Genomic DNA, 20467 nt, shown 5'->3' on the forward strand with positions numbered 1-20467 from the left:
AATCCATTATTTATATTAGAGTAAATCAATCCATCTTGACACATGGTAAATTCTGCATTTATTCAGCACTATACTTTCAATTCCAAGCATTCTAATAAATGACAAAAACCATAACTCTTTTTCCTAAAAAGTACAAACCCAAAATGCAACTTCTAACAGTCCATATGGTTCTTCTGCAACAAATGAAGCCCTAAAAGAAATTATTACTATGCTGAGAGTAATTTTAAAGATATTAATATGAATTTATACAAGCTTCCACATATTAGTAAAAAATATCTTCTACATCGCACAACAATTCTTTCTCCATCTTCTAAAACTGTCTAAACACTTCGGGCAAAGTAATAAAAATAAGGTCTTAGATATGTTAATAAAATATAAAAATCAATAAAAACTGTATGTGGTTAGAAAAATATCAGCTCCCTGCACTGATGGCACATTCATTGATAATTGCTTCACATGGAACATGGGTTAAACCCGGAAATTTTCTGCTATCTTAACAGAAAACATACAGTAACACAATGAAGTTGTTTCCACAATGTTCTGCCTTCCAGGAAAGAAAAGATATTACCACTTTTATAAATCACCTTTGATAAGGATGAACTGGGGGTCTGGGACATTGTATCTAGTAAAGGATATTTACTACTACCACCACATTCTTTCTGGGAGCAATGAAGCATTCTGTTGCTTAACAGTGAAACAACAGACCTTGGAAGGGAGTTTAATTAGGGAAAAGAAAGGGTTGGGGGGGAGGAGATGACGACTGCAGATTAGAACTAATACAAAAGAATACAAAAATTGTCTGAGTGGAAATACAGGAGAAATGTGAAGGTTTTGCCGTTTATCTGCTAGATATGAATAAAAGGTCTTGTCTTAACCTCTAGTATAAAAATCCCTCTGGCATTGCTTTAATAGGCTTGCAGTGATTAATTCTATTCAGTTCTTTTTTCAAAGGTTTAAATCACTTAACTGTATAGTACTCTGGTAACCATGGTTCCAGAAAATAAAGCACACTTTTTTATAAAATAGCAAGAAGATTTCATAGGAAAAAATGGCCATGACTTAAAGCTATCTGGGAAATGTCTGTAAATCTTTAACCTGCACCATTTTTAGCTCAACTTTTTAAATAACTGCTCATTTTGCTAAGCAGTCCTGGGCACAGAACAGCCCTAGTGTATTTATGCAGTGTGAAGCAAGTTGGTATCTCCATGCTGATTTGTGTTCTCAGTCATATGTACTAAACACAAAACAGACACGTTGGTTAAAATAGTAAGGATTTGCTCTCTATAATGATAAGCTAAGCGAATGTTTAAACTATGAATTCTATAAAACACAAAGGTTTTTAATCTTCTCAGAATTGGACTTTTTGCAGTTTCCACATTCCAGTTTAGAGAAAAATAAAGATAAATTTGACAAAAATCTGTAAACCACTGAGATCTTAAAGGCACTGAATACAGTGCATATGAGTTAACAGAGTACAGACAATCCAGCTCTGCTGCTGTCTTTTACATGACCTTGAATCATTGATTTCATCCCCACATCGCTATTCTTTACTCTATAAAATGGGTAAAATTGTGCTTATGGCCTCTGCAACACCTCTGACAGGCTATTTTGCAGACTAAAGTAAAAAAAAGAATAATTTCTATTATTAACATATTTGCTTTTTAATTTTCTCAATTTTACTTTCTGCAAATTTGGGGAAAACTTTGGGGATGGGGGAAAAAAGATGAAGCCAAGAAGTAATTTAGATACTATTTTCACATAAGGTTATAGGAGCCCTGTGTGAAATCAGCCTTTGATAGCAGATAGCTCAATTAAAGTATTGATTATATGAAATCGGAAAACAGGAAAACTAATAGCATCTTTTTCTTTTTGTCAGAACTGTTTTCAAATATAAAAAAAAAAAAAACAGCAGACCTTTTCTCTTCACAGAAAAGAAATTCATATAATTCAGTAAAAAGATATCACTTTTTCTTCTGCAAAGATCTTGAGGACGTGGCTTACTGAAGCAAAAAGCAGTTTCAGCTTTCTAGACTGACATTCATAAAATGAATGGATATGGACATATTTAGATGAACTTTTATTTTTTTTTAATGTTATTAAAATATCAGAGAAGAGCTTCCGATAGAAACAATTCTACTTGGTTTGATAGCTTGTAACTCTCAATTATTTGTGGCTGTTGTCATCTGTACTATACACAAAAGAAAAAAAAATTCCCTTCAGTAGGACCTGCAGACTCCCTTTCAACTATGATGGGGTAAGCTTGCCATCTAGTGGGTTTGGAATAACTACATCTTCCCGGTACCATCAATATATAAAATTTAGAGACAAACTTCTACAAACTTTTGGTAGTGACTTCATAAATATATTTCTTTTTCTTGTACATCAAAATGGAAAGCTTTGGGCCAAACTGTAGGAACATAAAATGTTATTAGGACTCAATTGCAAATGCCTGATTTCAGGACAAGTTTGAGTTTTTAGAAGTACTTCCAAACTTTACTACATAGACACTTAATAGTCATTAACTGCCTCTGAAATACGGTTTGTATTTAGCCTCAGCTCCCTTCCTCTGTCTTTCTTCTCCTAATTAATACTGGCATTGGAACATCAGACCTCTACATCTTGCCTTCCAGCTTGGAAACTTACCATGTGTCATGTCAGCACTGGTATTTTTTTAGAAGTAAGAAACTTAGTTAAAAGAGTTTACAGCTGCTAAAAACGTCCATGAAGGACAAATGGAAATTAAATTAACTTCTATAAACGATAATCAAAGTTTTTCTGTGAAATCTTTATATGTATCAGGGGAAGAAGGAAAAGAAAACAAAACAAAAATCAAACTGGAATAAAACTCTCTTGTATTAGCTATAAGAGCATAATCGTAGCAAATATGAAGTCTACAACATCTCGAAGACTGATACAAATGAGTGTATCTTAGTATGACACTGTGCTTTCCACTTATTAGTTGTCCATTTGTTAAATGGAATTGTAAAGCTATGCCTTTATGTTAAACTATGATGCTACTTTACACATATAAATAAAAATACATTAATTTGATCTAGTAGATTCCAAATTAGTTTTTCCTTTATTCTTTTTTTAAGCTACTGAAGCTGAAGCAATTTCATGTAATAAACTCTTCAACTCTTCATGAGAACTCAAGCACAACTTTAAGTAGATTAGACACTCAATCCTGATAAGAATTGCTGAAATTTAATTTTTCCCTCAAGTAACATGAGCAAAACAAGATGAAATTTGTTCAACTTCTATTCCTATAAGAAAGTGGCACTCAATTTATTCAGTAAATGCAATTTGGAAACAACTGCTTTTAAACAACCTGAGATTCTTATGTAAATGTTTTTTTAAATAGTATTCATGTTAGCATCTACTTCCTGATTTACAGGCACTTTCATTTATTTTCGTTTCAAATATTCAAATTTGAATATTTGTGTTTAAAATAACCCTAGGAGTTTTTTGGGGGGGTTGTTTTGTTTTAGATAAATGAAAATCAAATTCATTAATAACATTTCTGAAAAAGAGAAATTTTAGCTTAAAACTAGAGTATACTTTTTCCTCAATTATTAAAAACATTCCAGATAATGGTAACAATACTAGACAGCAATACATTTATAACAGAGAGTCAAAACACTAAGGAAAAATTATAATTGTGAAATATTTTGAGACAAAATTTCAATACTGGCTTTTCTACGTTTTTATTTTTATCACAATCCATAGCAAAACTGGGCATAACAATTTTAATCAATAAAATAAGATAAAATCTTGTTGTGTTTTAGCAGTCTTTGTCATATCAGCACATCTGTTTAACAGAAAAGAAACTTCTGAGCTATGATATTATGGCTTCCATATTACATTAGCTGGTTATTCATAAATCAAAAATTTTTGAAGAAACTATAGAATTATAAAAATGGATTTCAGTACAACATGCCAGAATTTTCTTGGAGTTATGCTGCAGTCATTGAAAATATATGATTTTTATCAGGTAACTAATGAATGTTATAAAAGGTTTCTCCACAGCCTGATCTGATATGCAAATCTACTCTGGAACTGCAAGAATGTATTTCAATTTCTCTTCCATTGCATTTTCCATCTTGAAAGACAGTATATGTTTACAGTCTTTCATTGCAGTAATCATCCTAGACAGAAACAAATTTTTCAAGCAGCCACCTGCTTTCTTATATTTTTTATGTCTATTTTGGGTCTTGCAAACACTTGCGCCACTTTTCTGTTTTATAAAAGCGTTTTCAGAATCCAGAGTTTATTATGACACAGAATATGATTTTAACCCAATGTACTACTGTGGTTTTGGTTGATCCAGTTCTGTAACTGTGTGGTGTAAATATAGGTTCTCTAAAAGGACAGTTTGGATAAAAGCAGCAGAAGTGACAACTCTAGATGGAGATGACTGCATTTCATCAATAAAGCCAATTACAAAGTAATCTCTAGAGAATATGTCTTGCTGTGAGAAGCTACAGAATTCAGCACTGCCTTATGCATTTAACTAGTCAAGGTAAGCTATTTAATTTATTTTTTCTCTGGTAAATAACCGTAAAAGTTTTCTTTAGCATATTAAACCTACATCAGAGTAAATTTCAATTTAGTTTCAGCTTTTTAATTTTCAGTTTAATTTCAGTTTTGTTTTGTGTTTTGTTTTATTGGGGTTTTTTTTAGCATTTGTAAGTGTGCTAATTTTCTTCAAAGGGTTTCTTGAACAATTTTATATTTAAAATAAATAGATTATTCTGTAAGTTACCATAGTTTCAGATGTTGACTGAGAATGTGAAGATCGGCTTTGACTGGATGGAGCTTTCCAAAGATTAAGAGAATCATCAAAATCTGTATGAAAAAAAGAATAAAAATCAAAATCAAACAAAAAAGTTTTCTTTTTCATTACTACAAGAACAGCAGAGAGCATAACAAGCTTTTCAAAGGATTGTTTTGGTAAAACGGAAAAGTAGCCAACCACAGTTATCCTTCTGAAGACCTCAGAATATAAGTTTTCACATATTGTACCTATGAATTCTTATCCAGCAAATCCCTTGAATAAACAGAAATTAAATAAAATACAATTTTCAGCTGCAACACAAAATAGTCTGGAAAAAGTTACACTTAGCTCAAACCGCAGTTGCATAGCCTTTAGTCATTTGAAATAGCTCAGATTTAGTTTTATTTAAAATGTAATAGTACAAAAGTATTGAAGATACTGGGGTCTCACAGCACAAACATAATGAACAGATGTCCTTGTCTTCAAAAAACTTCAAATTCGCATTTTAAGAGAAGCAGTTTCAAGAGAACCCATATTCATAAATATAATGAAGGCAGAATTACTTTGTAAATCTGTTTCAGAATAAAAAGTGCCAAAAATTTTATAGCACAAACCTGTCAATAATAGGTTTTGAGGCTTTCATATATTTAAAAAGAAAACAACAAAGAATAAACCACTAGATTACACAGATTCTGAGTGCAAAACCCACAAAAGTAGGACTCTTATACATATCTTACCTAATTACTAAACTTAGCTAACCAATTTTATTTTTAACATAACTTTGTGGATGAGATTTTTTATATTCCTGAAAAATGTGAGGAAAATACATTGGGAAAAAAACGACAAAAATAGTTTCAGGAAGATAAACCAAAGCAAGATCTTCTATTAAGAGATTACAAGGGACCTATTAAAAAGCAGAAACAGGTCATTATAGATAAACAACACAATTCTGAACATATGAATGAAGGACTTACAAGCCTTTCAAGCACTATAGTTTTAGAGATGGAGCAAACATTGTCCTGTCCTTCCTTTTTAAAATAAACAAAAATTTTGTTTCTTGTTCCTGAAATATCATAGATGATTCTTCCCCCTTATTTCAAAGGTCCTGGAAAAAACATTTTTTTTGGGCTTTGCTTCAATGACCTGATAAAACATATCTCAACTGCTCACTGAAAAGTTCTACAATACTGGAGTTTGAGCTGCTCTTAGATATGATATTGCATCAGCTAACAGAACTATCAAGAGGCACAAATAAGAGGACAATGGGAGGAGTGAAATGTGTTGGACTGAAAAAATTACACCTATAGATAAATAAAGCAGCCACAGAAGAAGTTGAGAATTTTTATGGCTGGAATTTTGTATACTGCTGAGGTACTTCTCTGATAACTCTGAGTTAACGAAGAATATTTCTTTTTCCTTGGGTCTGTCACAAAGTCATAACTTGGTAGGGGAAATAGCATTCCTCTTCTGTTCATGCTTCTGTAACATAAGTTTAACAGAAGCAGACCTAAAAGAATTTTTTAAATCTGTAGCCTTAGAAGATGGAAATAGAAAGGCACACAGAAAAGAAAGAAACTAAAAAGAATGAATGTACTAATTTTCTCTCCCTTGAACAGCTTTTAATAACTGAGCTCTCTGAAGAATTTCCTAGCTTTCTAAACTTAAGATCATAATACATATTTGGACAAGAATGTCGGTTCCCACAATGCATCATAGTAAGACTTGGAAATATTGTTCAGAAAATGATTAGTCAATATAAAAGTTAGATCTGAAATACTCCAAGGGTATATAGGTTAGAAAAAAATCCAATCAATCCAATCTGAGTATTAAATTTCATCAGTCTATGAAATAAATTATATCTGAATATCTTAGAACACAGCTAACTTCAGCATAGTAGAGTCCACTCCCACTCATGTATCTTTAAAGTTGAACACTTCAAGAAACAGGAGTCTTAGAAACAGCCTATACATTTCTTTTTCCTAAACTTTCATTTTATTGGTCTGTCATAAACGCACAACTTTAAAAAGTATTTTACCCCCAATATTTTGCAAGAAAATGTATTGCAGAACCAATTACATCTTTTCCATTTGTAACTTTTTGAAGATGTAAATAACAGCTCAGAGCTTTTTCTGAGATATGTTAAATTAGTGACTTATCTACTCAAATCCTCAAAGCAATATTTTGACTTAACAACATATTTAAGTTCATGGTTTATATATTCATTTTCAGTTCTATGTTTAGTAAGAATTATTTGAGGTAAGTTACTTAACTCTAGAAGTTATTTAAGTAGGTTAAAATACTACAACATTACATTAACATCACTTACCAGTTATACCACCTCTTTCTATGATGAGGTTGTCTTCCTCAGAAGAATTCAAATCAAACATATAACATCCTAGGTAGCAGTGTTTCACCATCTGACTCACATGTTCATAGAATTGGCAGTAATACAAAAGGGCCTTAAGTGCAGGTTTTCCTGTCTGAGAGAGGCCAGATTCTTCATCATGCACACAGGGACCCTGAAGACATGAAATTCACAAAGATCATTTCTTTAAAGGAATCTTTTATATAAAATAAACTGTCATAAACCCACAAATTAAGCCCAATACTGTGTATGTGTGTATACACATAGCTGGTTTACAGGCTGTAACTAACAGATTAAAAAAAATCAAATGTCGATTTTATTAAGGCTGAGCTAAGTCATAATATAGTACAAAAACTGTAATGATTTAGCAAAATGGAAGTAGTTATTTAGCTCCTGAGAAATTTGTTAACAGCTAAGTAGAAAGCCATGGAAAGCTATATCTGGATGGTTTTAATACAGTGTATGTATCAGGAGACTTTACAATTTTAATTTCTCATTTAATTCTACTTACAGATAGCAACTTATGCAAAAGTTTCCTTTAGAAAAAGAGCACACTCATACTAAGATAAGAGTAAATATCCTGAAAAGGTCATCCTGTTCTAAAGTATATTGCCATTATACTACATCTACCCATGTCAATCTACTATAATAAAAGATTTATTTAGAAAAAAAGATGTAAAAAGAAAGAAATTCTCTTTGAAGAATTGTTTCCAGCCATTTCTTTTTAAATACTGACTTCAGGGAAAACTTTCTAGAGAAGTGGATTTACACCTGGAAAAAAAGACTTCATAGTCATATTTCAAATAAACCGTTTGATTTGACTGCCTTTGTTACAGTATTTCTCCAGTGTTTTCTATGGTAACATAAGAAAACAAGAAGTTTTATTAAGCTACAACATAACCTGTTTTAGAGTGACCATAAAAATTAGAAGTGTTAATTGGCAAAAGAACCCAGACTGAGAAAAATTCAAGCCAATTACATTCTGCAAGGCAGTTTTAGGAGGCATCTTGCAGTACTTCAAAAAGAAACTAGTTAAAATTATGGAAAGAAAATTTGTCAGTGCTAATTAGAAACTTTCTTTGGCAGTCAGGAGAGAGCAGAGGTAGATCAACTGCAAATAAGTAATTTGAAAAACACTATTTGTCCCCAAGAGTCTCTAGATCTCCCCCAACCCCTCCATTTACATTGAATACAAGCTTATGTTCCAAGAAAACAAAACAAAACAAAAAACAGATCAAGTAGAAGCAGTAAAACTATTTTGTGTTACAGGGTAAGTTACAACCAGAGTTTTGGATGGCTACTGCTCATTCTTTTTGGTTTCTGTGGTATATAAACAGACTATTTTCAGTATTTGCCTTTTATGCCAATTAATGGAGAATCAGTTATGACAAGGAGTTTGAAGAAGAATGTAGTATTTCATGTAAGCTGCTTACGATGAATTATAAAACTGTACTCGTACACTGCAGCAATATACTTAGACTGTATCAACTACGACAAACACATACTTTGGAAATTTTATTACATTTAATCAAAATTTTACTATCCAGAATTCTCTTTGCTGGTTTAAAAAGCTATGCCAGACACTTTATTGTGCAACAGGGGCCCTGAAAGAGTTACTCATCAATTACATTCATAAAGTGCTCTGACTTCAGCAATCTTCATACAACACAGTATGTTGCAGTCTTGGAATACTTTACACAGATTGACTTTACTCATGATAAAAAATTTCCTTAGCAGATCAACTAGAAAACAACAACACTATAGACATTCTCGTGAAGATACTGGCCTACAAACTCTATTAACAGCCTTTCCTTTTCCAACCAGCCTACAAACTCTATTAGCCTTTGCTTTTCCAGCCCTATTTGCCTAAGAGATAAAATGATAATGTTCTTTGGCTATGATACATTATTCCTACTATTCACCCAGATCCACGTATAGCTCTCCTTTGAACTTGCTTGCATTAAGGTCAACAGACAAACCATCTTATTCAGTGCAAGGGAAAAAATGTAACTCTGAAAAACAGAATTTGATCCTGGTGTTATCTTACAATTGTAGTTGTTGTTTGTATTTTCAACAGTTTTAATTTACCAGTTACCATAAACTGTTGTTTGATAATATCTTTCAGCACGAACACTTATTAAGTGATGAGCAATTTCCATTAAATTGCACTTCTTAATAAGAATCACATTGACGCAAAGCTTCTATTAATTGCACTGGAATTCATCCAGAATTCTGCAACTGGATTCAATTTTTGTCACCTCACCATAGTTGTTGAAATGTTTAAAAAGACTAAAAAGCAGCTTTTAATAGAGTTTATATTGACAAGTTACAGTGGCTGCCTCTTGTAAATCCCCAAATTATGAATTGAAAGAATTACTATTTTTATTGATAAAATATAAGTAATAAGCAAGAAGACTGAAACAAGAGTCAGACTTGTAAGATTACTTGAACAGCTTGCTTTATGATCAGATGTAAAGGAAAGATAAGACATACTGTAAAATGCAGCTCTGCAAGAAATAGCATAATTGATTTTGGGTGCATGTCCCGGTTTCGGCTGGGATAGGGTTAAATTTCTTCCTAGCGCTGTGTTTTGGATTTAGTATGAGGAGAATGTTGATAACACACTGATGTTTTCAGTTGTTGCTAAGTACCCTCCTAGTCCAAGGACAGCTCCCGTGCCTACTGACTGAGCTAGGTACACAAGATGGGAGGGAACATAATCAGGACAGCCAGCCCAGCTGGCTAATGGGGTATTCCATACCATGTACATGTGACGTCATGCTCAGTATATGAAGGGTAGGCGTGATCCAGGAAGTACCGATCGCTACTTGGTTATCGGTCAGCGTGGGTGGTGAGCAATTGCATTGTGCATCACTCATTTTGTATATTCTATCATTATTTATTATCATTATTTTCCCTCTTCTGTTCTATTAAACTGTCTTTATCTCAACCCACGAGTTTTTCTCACTCTTACCCTTCCGATTTTCTCCCCGTCCCACTGGGGGGGCGGGGGGAGTGAGTGAGCGGCTGCGTGGTATTTGGCTGCCTGCCAGGTTAAACCACGACAGTGCAGCTGAATCATAGATAACTTGCCCTAGTAAAATAGGAGCACTATTTTAAGCACTAACTTGGTTTTTGCAGAAAGGAACAGATAAAACAGGGTATGGTTGCATCTGCAAATTTCTTCAAAAAGAACATACACTGTACCATTGTTCTCATATAGGTACGATCTCACATACTGGAAGGAGCAAGATGGACAGAAAGGCAACAAAAAGTGAAAAATAGGGAACTAAGATCCAAAGATCTTTATGTAAAATTGACCAGACTTGCTGAAGATAACATGACTTCTGACTCAACATCAGAACTGGAAAAGTCTCCAGGTGATCTTATCAGTTTGTATAAATATCTGATGAGAGAAAGTAAAGGGAAATGGATTCTTCTCATTGGTATCCAGTGACAGGACAAGAGGCAGTGAGCAAAAATTGAAACACAGGAAATTCTATTTAAACTCAAGAAAAACTTTTTCCCTGTGAGGGTAGTCAAACATTAGAACAAGTTGCCCAGAGAGGTTATGGAGTCTCCATCCTTGGAGATACTCAAAACCCAAACTCTAGTATCTCCTCTTGGAGAGCAACATGCTCTAGTTCACCCTGCTTTGAGCAAGGGGGAATGTTTTTAAGAAGCATTTAAATTGACTTAAGCAACAAGCTGCTTCATCTTTCTTTGGAAAGGGTTGTTCCTCATCACTTACATATTTCTTTCAAAACATTTTATAAAGATCACATTCTCAGAATTTCTTCTTCCTTATACACCTCAAATCATGTTGCATTCCAAGTGTGTGTAAAATAAATGACCAATTTCTATCCTAAAACATTAATGATACTATGTAAGGAAGGAAGTTTCCTAGCAGCCCAAAGATACTGTATTCCTGAAATGCAATATATATACAAGCTAACTTTGGTTCTTTTCTTGATCTTGCTGGAAGTTTAAAAGAAATTTGTCTATTCATATATTTCTCTTTCAAAAATGTCACCTTAGACATGTCATTTTTAAAGTTTATATTTTATAGGTATACTGACATAAGTTTTTATACTAAATAATGTCTCTCTGTGACACTATGACCTTTCTCATCAAATGTAATGGTCACTCACCTGCCAAATACAATCTTTCACGTCTTCTGTAGGAATTGGAATCACAAGGAGATTTTGTAGAATAAAAGCAGCCTGAAAGAAATTAAAGCCTCAATATTGTCATCTAGCCATCACAGTTCAAAAAAAAACACATCAGATTGAACAGCACAGTCTATATATTATTCCATTGCTTTAGACATGTCAAAACACAAAGAATTTTCATGTTCATGTTGGGAAAAAAAAATTGGAAAGATATAACCTAAAACCCCTCAAACTTCACCTACGACAGATGTCATTAGAGCGAGCATAGCACAAGAGAAGGCTGGTAAGAAAAAAAGTCAAGGAAGAGATAGAATAGAAATCACTAGGAAACAAATTAATTTTTTTATAAAATACTTTCATCACTGTTCCAGTACAGTTAATCCTGTTGAATGAGCATTATATAACAGGAAGTATTGGGAAAAAAACCCCGAGTAGAAAAACATGGATAACTGTTTATGACTCTTCACTCTATTCTCCTCATGTATTTTTTTTTAAATTATTATCAAATAATTGGGAAAATGTGTAGGACACATTGGGACACACAGACACATATGTTCCAAATATTTTCCTTTCTAAATACATGGCATGTGCGTTTTTCTAACTCACATTACAAATATTTCATATGTATATGTGGGTGGATTGAAACTGCTTTTTCCATATTTTGTCAGCCTTTTATCGTTAATTTGACTCTTGTGAGACTACTAAAATGATTTGGAAGTTAAATAAAACAGTGAAGCATGCATTCTCAAAAGCATTTTGCACAAATGAATTCAAAATATTACTTTGGAATATGTAATTAGTTGAACAACAGAGCTGGGAAGAAACTAACCCAATATTTGTCACAGTTGTTCTTTCTCAGTCATTGGAAAACAAAAAAACCTTACAACTAGAGTTTACAGAAAGATGCAAAACACGTGTACACAGTTTAAATATAATATTATATAGCTCTATGTGCTGTTCTGCCAGAGTACAAACTTTCAGTTCTCACAAATAAACCTTAGTGCCTAGGCAAATTAGATTACCTCATGTCTGCAATGAAGAGATATTTACTACAGATCCGGTGATGAGTGCGTGCCAAAGTGTTCATAAATGGAAGAAAACAGCTATTAAAATCTGGGCTAATTTGTTATGCTTTAGCAACCTATTTGTCTGCATGAGTAAGCCTTAGGAATTTTTATGCATTCACTTGTATTGTTTAGATCATTTCTGCTTTTACACTAGTCATCTGTAATTGTTGCTTCTTGAGTAATTCTAAATAAGAAGCTAAACATTTATTTTAATCAGGTAGTATTTAACTTACAAAGCAGTAGGTGTTGTGGAGCATCAGAAAATAGATATATAGAATTAAAAAAAACCCCAATATTTTCTCCTTAATGAAAAAAAACTCAACAATCCGAGACAGCAGAAGCACACAATAAACATACCTCCCTGCGTACCATGCTACATTCAGATTGGTCCAGAAGGATGTTTATCACCGTTCCCCACAGCCCTCCTGAAATGTTCTGGCAACTTTCTGCTAAAGCAATACATCCTATTTCAAGAGATGTAAGAGCTGATCCTATTCCAAGTGCTGTAAATCTGACCTAGTAAATATAAGCACAACACAAAGTGATATTTCTTACAGTAATTAGCAACACATTTTTTAAATTATTAAGTTGTATCAACTGAATCTGGAGCTTAAGGGAATAATTTAAAAAGTAACAACCTCTTTTCCTATATTTCTTTGGCCCTTTACTCATAATCACAACTATGTGTACGTAAAAATGACAATTAATAAAATAGATTTTTGAATACTTAAAAATACTAAGATAGTCTTCAATATTCTTACATTTTACCACTTAAAAATAGTTCCATTTAGCAAACTCATATAATTTAACAGATTTGCATCAAATACATTCACTCTAAATTTGTAGTTCATGTAAATGTTTCTGCTTTGCAGCTAAGTAACAGCAATGTCAATGAAAACTGCCTATGAATCACGATCATGAGTGACTAATGAAAGCATAGAAGACAGAAGATGTAGGGAAGGGTTTCTCAGATGTTTATATGGAAATATTCTCCCTACTTTATTGTTACTGTTATTTAGGATATAGTCAGTAACATTTTAAATAATGCAGAACAGTAGTTTCAATATTAAATAAATTAATGAAACAAACATTTTGCAAATACTTAAGGGCTAAACTAAGATATCAACTTAACATTGCATTAACTAACCTCAGGGTCTCTATCTACCCATAAGGGAACCAGCCATGCCAGACCTAGCTGAGAAAGAACTTGTTCTTCACTGTTATCGTAAGGCAAAGACCAAAGAGATATCCAGTCCTGATTAGAAAAGAGAAAATAAATTAAGAAATTATTTTATAAACATTTCAATGCTGTGCCAGTCTATGAACAGCCTGAGCTACCAGTTACATACTAAAACACTTCAAATGCACACAATACTGATATTCCAGAAAAAAGATTTTGATTTTGCCTCTATAAACATGTATTTAATCTGCTGACTTCACCTAAAGAATAAAATTAAATTTGTGTTGTCTTCTTCATACAATTAGGACAGCAGTGCTAAAGAGAGATTAAATATTTTACTTGAAATACTGGGATAATTATTTCCACTCAAAATTTACTCCTTACATTTTTTATTTTTGCTTATTATTAATATCTGTCTTTCTCTCTTATATTATGCATGTGCAGAAAACTACCAAATAAGAATATGCAATTTTTTCTTTGATCATAATTCATTCTTTTTCTTCATGCACCTGCCACGTGATTAAATAAAGTCATGCAAACTACCACATATTACTTAGCTGCAGATTCCATGCAGATTCCATACTTGACTTTGCAAATTAATTTCTTTAGCTCACATTAAAAAAACCAAACATTCCTGCAAAATGCTCTGTTTAAGTTCATAACGAATCATGGCACCTAAAATTTTATGTATGTATGTGTCTTCTGACCACCTCAGTCCTGTGTATTTTTTATACAATAGATGACTGATGTTTCATTTGGAGCAGTGTATTTTGCATGGATTTTCTCAATACACACAATACTAATTACAAAAAGCACAGTATTTTACAATCTTCAAATTTGGGGAGAGAGGGCATTAAAATACAAAACGAAATACAAACCATAGGTTAGCAAAGCACGACCAGTGAAATGATACCACAGCAAACAAACGAAACATTGCAGCAATTCTAGTACACCCTAAGTATATGGTCTATTTCTCATGTATTCCTACAAACATCTGTAAGTAAATTCTGTCCATCGGTATGAGCTAAAGGATCTTATGTTTGACTTAACAAGGTAGTTCTTTTAATAACAAAGAACCATAATGGTTCATAATACTGCTAATGAGCAAAAAAATAATTTGCTTTAACTAGTTTTAATTTCAAGTCATTAGACTGCATTTTAAGTTACTATTAATTTTTTTTTTTTAAAAATCACAGTTCTCCAGTGTATACTTCTTGTATAACACTGCACAGAGGAAGGCGGCTAATTTTTTATTTCTCTTTCCATAAGATTTGACACTAAATCACATGATTGAAAACAATGGCTGAATTTAAAATTTCTTTGAGAATATAAGTTATTAGTACAGTCTAGACAGTAATACTGTTGTACACACAGATTATGATTTATAGCCACAAAAAAATGCCACCTATCATATTCTACTAAACATATTATTCTACAAGACTGACATAAAAAAAATATACTCAGTTCAAGTCCACTCCTTCATCCATGCATTTATGATCTAATTCTTTGGAGGTTGCAGTCTTCCTGCAGTGTACTTAATACTCTGTCCCCCTGCAATTTTAATAAACTTTGTCAGCACTTAGTATCTTGAAGAAGGAGTACAGAACTGAAAAAAAAGACGTCTGGGATTTAGAGAAGCAGGTATACTGCTATTTCTAGTTACATGTGCACTTAATCATATTGAAAGGTTTTCAGTTGTGGCTATCACAGATATTAACAAGAGTGAATTTTAATTCTCCAAAATGATTACGCTAAATTGTTGAATTTGCTTTAACTGCTTCAGGATGAAAGCCTTCTCTAAACTTTCAAAACTTTAGCTCTCAGAATATGCACATGGACACAGAGCACAGATATGAATTTTGCTAATAAGTAAGATAGCTCCTTTTATAAGTTAGACAATCATCCTTTCATGTATGTATATGTTCTTTCATGTGTACATACATATATCATAGAATCATAGAATAGTTTGGGTTGGAAGGGACCTTTAAAGGTTATCTAGTCCAACCCCTGCCATGGGCAGGGACATCTTCAACTAGATCAGGTTGCTCAGAGCCCCATCCAACCTGACCTTGAATGTTTCCAGGGATGGGGCATCTGCAACCTGTCTGGGCAGCCTGTTCCGGACACGTAAAAAATGTCTTCCTTGTATCTAGTCTAAATCTACCCTCTTTTAGTTTAAAACCATTCCCCCTTGTCCTGCTGCAAGAGGCCCTGCTAAAAATTTTGCCTCATGAGGTTCACACAGGCCCACTTCTTGAGCTTGTCCAGGTCCCTCTGGATGGCATCCCATCCTTCAGGTGTGTTGACCACACCACTCAGCTTGGTGTCGTCTGCAAACTTGCTGAGGGTGCACTCGATCCCCCTGTCTATGTCATTGATGAAGATATTAAACAGTACTGGTCCCAATATGGACCCCTGAGGGATATGGATCACTTACCGCACCACTCAGCTTGGTGTCGTCTGCAAACTTGCTGAGGGTGCACTCGATCCCCCTGTCTATGTCATTGATGAAGATATTAAACAGTACTGGTCCCAATATGGACCCCTGAGGGATATGGATCACTTGTCACGGATCTCCATCTGGACATTGAGCTGTTGACCACTACCCTCTGGAGGTGACCACCCAACCAATTCCTCACCCACCGGACAGTCCACCCATCAAATCCATACCTCTCCAGTTTAGAGAGAAGGATGTTGTGGGGAACCGTGTCAAAGGCCTTACAGAGGTCCAGATAGATGACATCCATAGCTCTTCTCTATATACACACACGTGAAAGAATACACACACATGTATGTGTAAATATATGTTAGAAAGCCTGAAAGCTGTACAAGTCTGAAGAAATAATGATTTTATAAATCCTTAAATTTATTCATCCTACATAAAATCCTGATTCCTCATTTTTTTATAAAAAGAAAATTATACCTTATTCTGAAAGAAGGCCTTTCTAAATACACGGAATTATTTGCAGAATAATTTCAGCAAGGCTAGGATTGAATCTTAAGCTTTCTTGTATACTATACTCCATGCTATTTATTTACTAATATTATATACCAAATGAGATTACCAGATTTTTTTTTATTTTTACTAACTGTTGCCATATAAGACATCTTCTCCGACCACATATGAAAATCTGTCATTAACTTTAGCAGTTAAAAATATACCTGTGCATAGCCCTCACAAATGACAAGATAAGGACAACTGTAATGCACTCACCGTATCCTTGGCTTGAGTCATCATTTCATGAGATAAGTGAAGCAAGCAAAGAACTGTGCTTTTTGTAACACCTTTTCCCATGAAGGACATAGCATTTCCTCCCCATTCAACATAAAATGATGAGATGACCTAGGAGTGGGGTACAAGTTCATGGTAGCTTTACTGTAAGCAGTATACAGGTAAAGTACAAACTGTCTTACACACTACTAAATTATAATTTAAACTCACGAAAAGATGGCAGATTTTTAGATGAATTTTAAGAATTTAGTTATTTATGAGTCATTTGGTCATGCAATGGTTTCCTATATGGTTAAACTTCTCAAGATCAGTGGTTTTTATTTGCTTTTTCAAATGAAGAATGCAGTCGAGCTTAATAATAAGCACAATATTGAATAGAAACCTGAAAGTTTGTTTTTGATGGAAACAGTCCATTTATTGTACCCAGTTTTTTATGCTACGTTTGGAATTAAAAAAATAATTTCTTTTCAAAATTCTGTGTTCAAGAAAAAGGATCATTTATATCTTTTATTGTGATTTGAATTGGAATAAATATATCAGCCTTCTATATCAAATTCTAATGAACAAAAATAAAGGTCACTGGATCATAACATAAAATAAACTCTCTGACCAAACATCTAACCATACACGTTAAAATAAAAAGCATGCTGCTTTCAACAAAATATGCCCAAAAATATTTTTTAAAAACTTATAATCTTAAGGCTTCCACTTCTAGATGTATTTTTCTCCCCAAAGCATGGCGATTTAAACCTCTCCATTTTTGCTGTTGTTCTTTCTTTCAGTGTCCCACTCTACAGGAATTCTTTCAAAACCACTTTCTCCCCTCCCCCCAAAAAGAAACCTACATTTACTTTCATATTTAGACCAAGTAGAATGGCATAATTCTTCTGCACAAAAAGCTTACGCATTACTAGTTGATTTCATTCCATAATATTTATTATGATTTTGTCCAGTAGTAATCTTTCTTTTGCATGGCAACATCTATAACCTTGGTGCCATTTTTAGCCTAGACTTCAAATCACAGAACTCATCTAGTCAAATAGCTCTAAAATATTTCTACTCAAGAATTCTTGGCAAGTTAAGACTTCCCCCTAAAACACTAATCTTTTTTTCATCACGAACATGATTATCGTCTATATACAAACTTTCCAGACACTTAGCTGGTTGCTATTCATATCATCCAGAATCACAAATGAATTAAAACTACTTTAAAACTTTTTCAAGCCTCTACCAATGCAACAAATAGATTTTGGTATTTGAAACTAAAAAGAAAACTTCTAAATGTACCTACTTTACTGATTACCTGTAATAAGAAAGCCAGATCTATGCTTTTCCTACAGTTTTAAGAAGCATGGAATTCTCAAAAGATGTAATTTTAGGAGCAAAAACTAGTTGTTTATCACACCCATGGACTTAGCAAACAAATAAGAACACTGAAAACAAGAATGAAATTTTGGCTTCCCAAAAACTGCAGCATCTTGAATTACCTCTTTTCTGCTTTCTCTGTGTTAATAACCTGCCTAACAAGTTACTGTTCCCCCAGACAACCTTTCACACATGGATTTTGCCTGTGGGAGGGTATGTATCTTGGATTTTTCCTCTTAGCATTTCAGTTATTAAAAAACCCACATCTATTTACCTCTTAAACAGAGGATGAAAGCACACACAATACAACCCATCTTCGTAAGTACGGACATACATTGCTCAATCTAGTCTCCGTATTTTTGCTATTTACTTAGTAGAACAAAGCATCTTTCTCACACCTATTCCTAGTGATGATATTCACTAAAAGTACATCCTAAAAATTACAATGTCATTAGTCACACAGTTCTTTACAAGCATTCAAACCAAAAGCTAAGGTATAACATAAGCTACTTACCTCAAGAAGACCTGTTAAATATTTCTTACAAATTATGACAGGTTCAACTGCAGCAGAATAGGTACTCCAGTCTGGAAGTGCAGTAACATGAACCATTCCTCGTAATGTTCTCTCCAGTGAAGGAAGTCCATAAAAATGCGGTGCATCTGTTAACCTTAAGCATTGTAGCAGCTTCAGAGCCAGCTCAGTTCTGAAAGAGCCAGCAAGTTCCAAGCCCTCTCTGGTTTAATTGCAAAAAAAACAAAAAATCAACTGTCAAAATGAAGCTATTATAATGAATCATTTTACAAGAGGTCAATGCTTCATTCTTCTTACTGTTAGTCTATGAGTCTTAGCATCTCAATTAGTTACTATTGCCTTATGCACAGAATAACATGGAATAAAATCTGACATTTCTAGCTTCACCCAGGGTCTGAAAGCATAATATTGCATCTGATTATAAAATGGCTTCTTAACCAAAAAGGGACAAATGAGATCTAACTCCAACTATTAAGGAGCATATTAAATAAAGAGTGAGAGATTGAAGACAATGGATAACATAACGAGAAGAACTGCAAAGCTTAGTAGCTACACTTATGTTTGTTCTGGTTCAAGAGACAAATTTAAAAATATTTCCTGCAAAATACCATTGATCTAGAATTCAGGTAGATACAAAATACAGGAGTGTGAGATATAACTAGCAGGGATTTCTACAATTCTTCCTTTTTCAGCTGTCAAAATTTTTAGAAAATTAATAACTGCGTGGTAAGAATTAAGAAGGTAACATTTTGAAAGTATCTTTACAAACAGTTATGTTGTGGCACATAAATAAACAAGTATTATCTTAAGCTGCAATTTTAGTATCTCTTAGAATACACTTGGACAGAGAGATTTAGTGTTGGAAGATGTTATATTAGAAACTCAGAGAAAAAATACTAATAGAAATTCATTTCTGTGTTTGCTTGATTGACAGAAAAAGGTTGGAACTTCATGGTGGAAGTAGCTGTCCTAAACAATCTCTAATGTGCACTGATATACTGTATTAGGCCAAAAAGGAGTTCAATGAAAATAAACATTTGTTGATATTTCAAATATTTCAATGTTCTACTTTGCTATAAATAAATGCTACAAAATCAACCAAGTTATCATTTGGTTGTGCAAATTTCCAGCAGTGAAAAAGAAATAGCCCATCTTCTCCCTGCAATCAGTTTAATTACCATTTGCTAAAAAAGTGACCACTAGTATGTACTCTTCCAAGTTTCCTAGTTAATTTCCTAATTTTACTGTGAAAAGGTCTATCTAATGTTGATCATCACTTCAAGACGAATATATTCCATTTTTACAGTTTTAAATGGTTGAGTCATGATGTGATTGTATTCAAATTCTGACTGAAATACAGCAGCAGTAGGTATTATGATCCCCAGTCAGAATTACACAGGCAGGTCCATTTACACTGTACCTGTCAGTCAGTGACACGGAACAAAATAACAATGTGTTAAAAAGACGAATGAGTTCTTTATCCAGTTGCTGCCTTACAGCAGTCTGTATTTGATCTATTTCATCCTGCACTTGGGATTCTGGTCGCACCAGGAGGCCCAAAAGGGATTTTGGCTTCTAAAAGAAAAGAATAAAAATACAGTCACATAATCCATTGTTTAAATCCTATTTTAATACCCACACTAAAGCCATTTTTCTGTTGAGACCTTGCAAATCACACACATTATAAATCATAGATTCCGTGATTGTTTTACTAAGAAGTATTTCTGTAAAAAGCACAGTAAAAAATTCCTGTAATTACTAATTACTTGAATCTTGAATC

General features: G+C 33.4%; 1 protein-coding gene across 2 annotated transcripts in view; it reads right to left on the reverse strand.

The window, feature by feature from the left end:
- The window catches only part of RTTN (rotatin), an 87528-nt gene that overhangs the window by 23349 nt on the left and 43712 nt on the right, over positions 1-20467 (reverse strand). For both annotated transcript variants that reach the window (XM_075142171.1, XM_075142173.1), the window contains exons 27-34: positions 20108-20262; positions 18670-18889; positions 16773-16901; positions 13526-13633; positions 12736-12894; positions 11291-11362; positions 7101-7293; positions 4763-4845 (exon numbers count right to left, since the gene is read on the reverse strand). In XM_075142171.1, the coding sequence (XP_074998272.1) occupies positions 4763-4845; positions 7101-7293; positions 11291-11362; positions 12736-12894; positions 13526-13633; positions 16773-16901; positions 18670-18889; positions 20108-20262 (1119 nt within the window). The remainder of the gene's footprint in view (positions 1-4762; positions 4846-7100; positions 7294-11290; positions 11363-12735; positions 12895-13525; positions 13634-16772; positions 16902-18669; positions 18890-20107; positions 20263-20467) is intronic.

Source organism: Calonectris borealis, chromosome 2 (assembly GCF_964195595.1).
Source record: "Calonectris borealis chromosome 2, bCalBor7.hap1.2, whole genome shotgun sequence".
Classification (NCBI taxonomy): domain Eukaryota; kingdom Metazoa; phylum Chordata; class Aves; order Procellariiformes; family Procellariidae; genus Calonectris; species Calonectris borealis.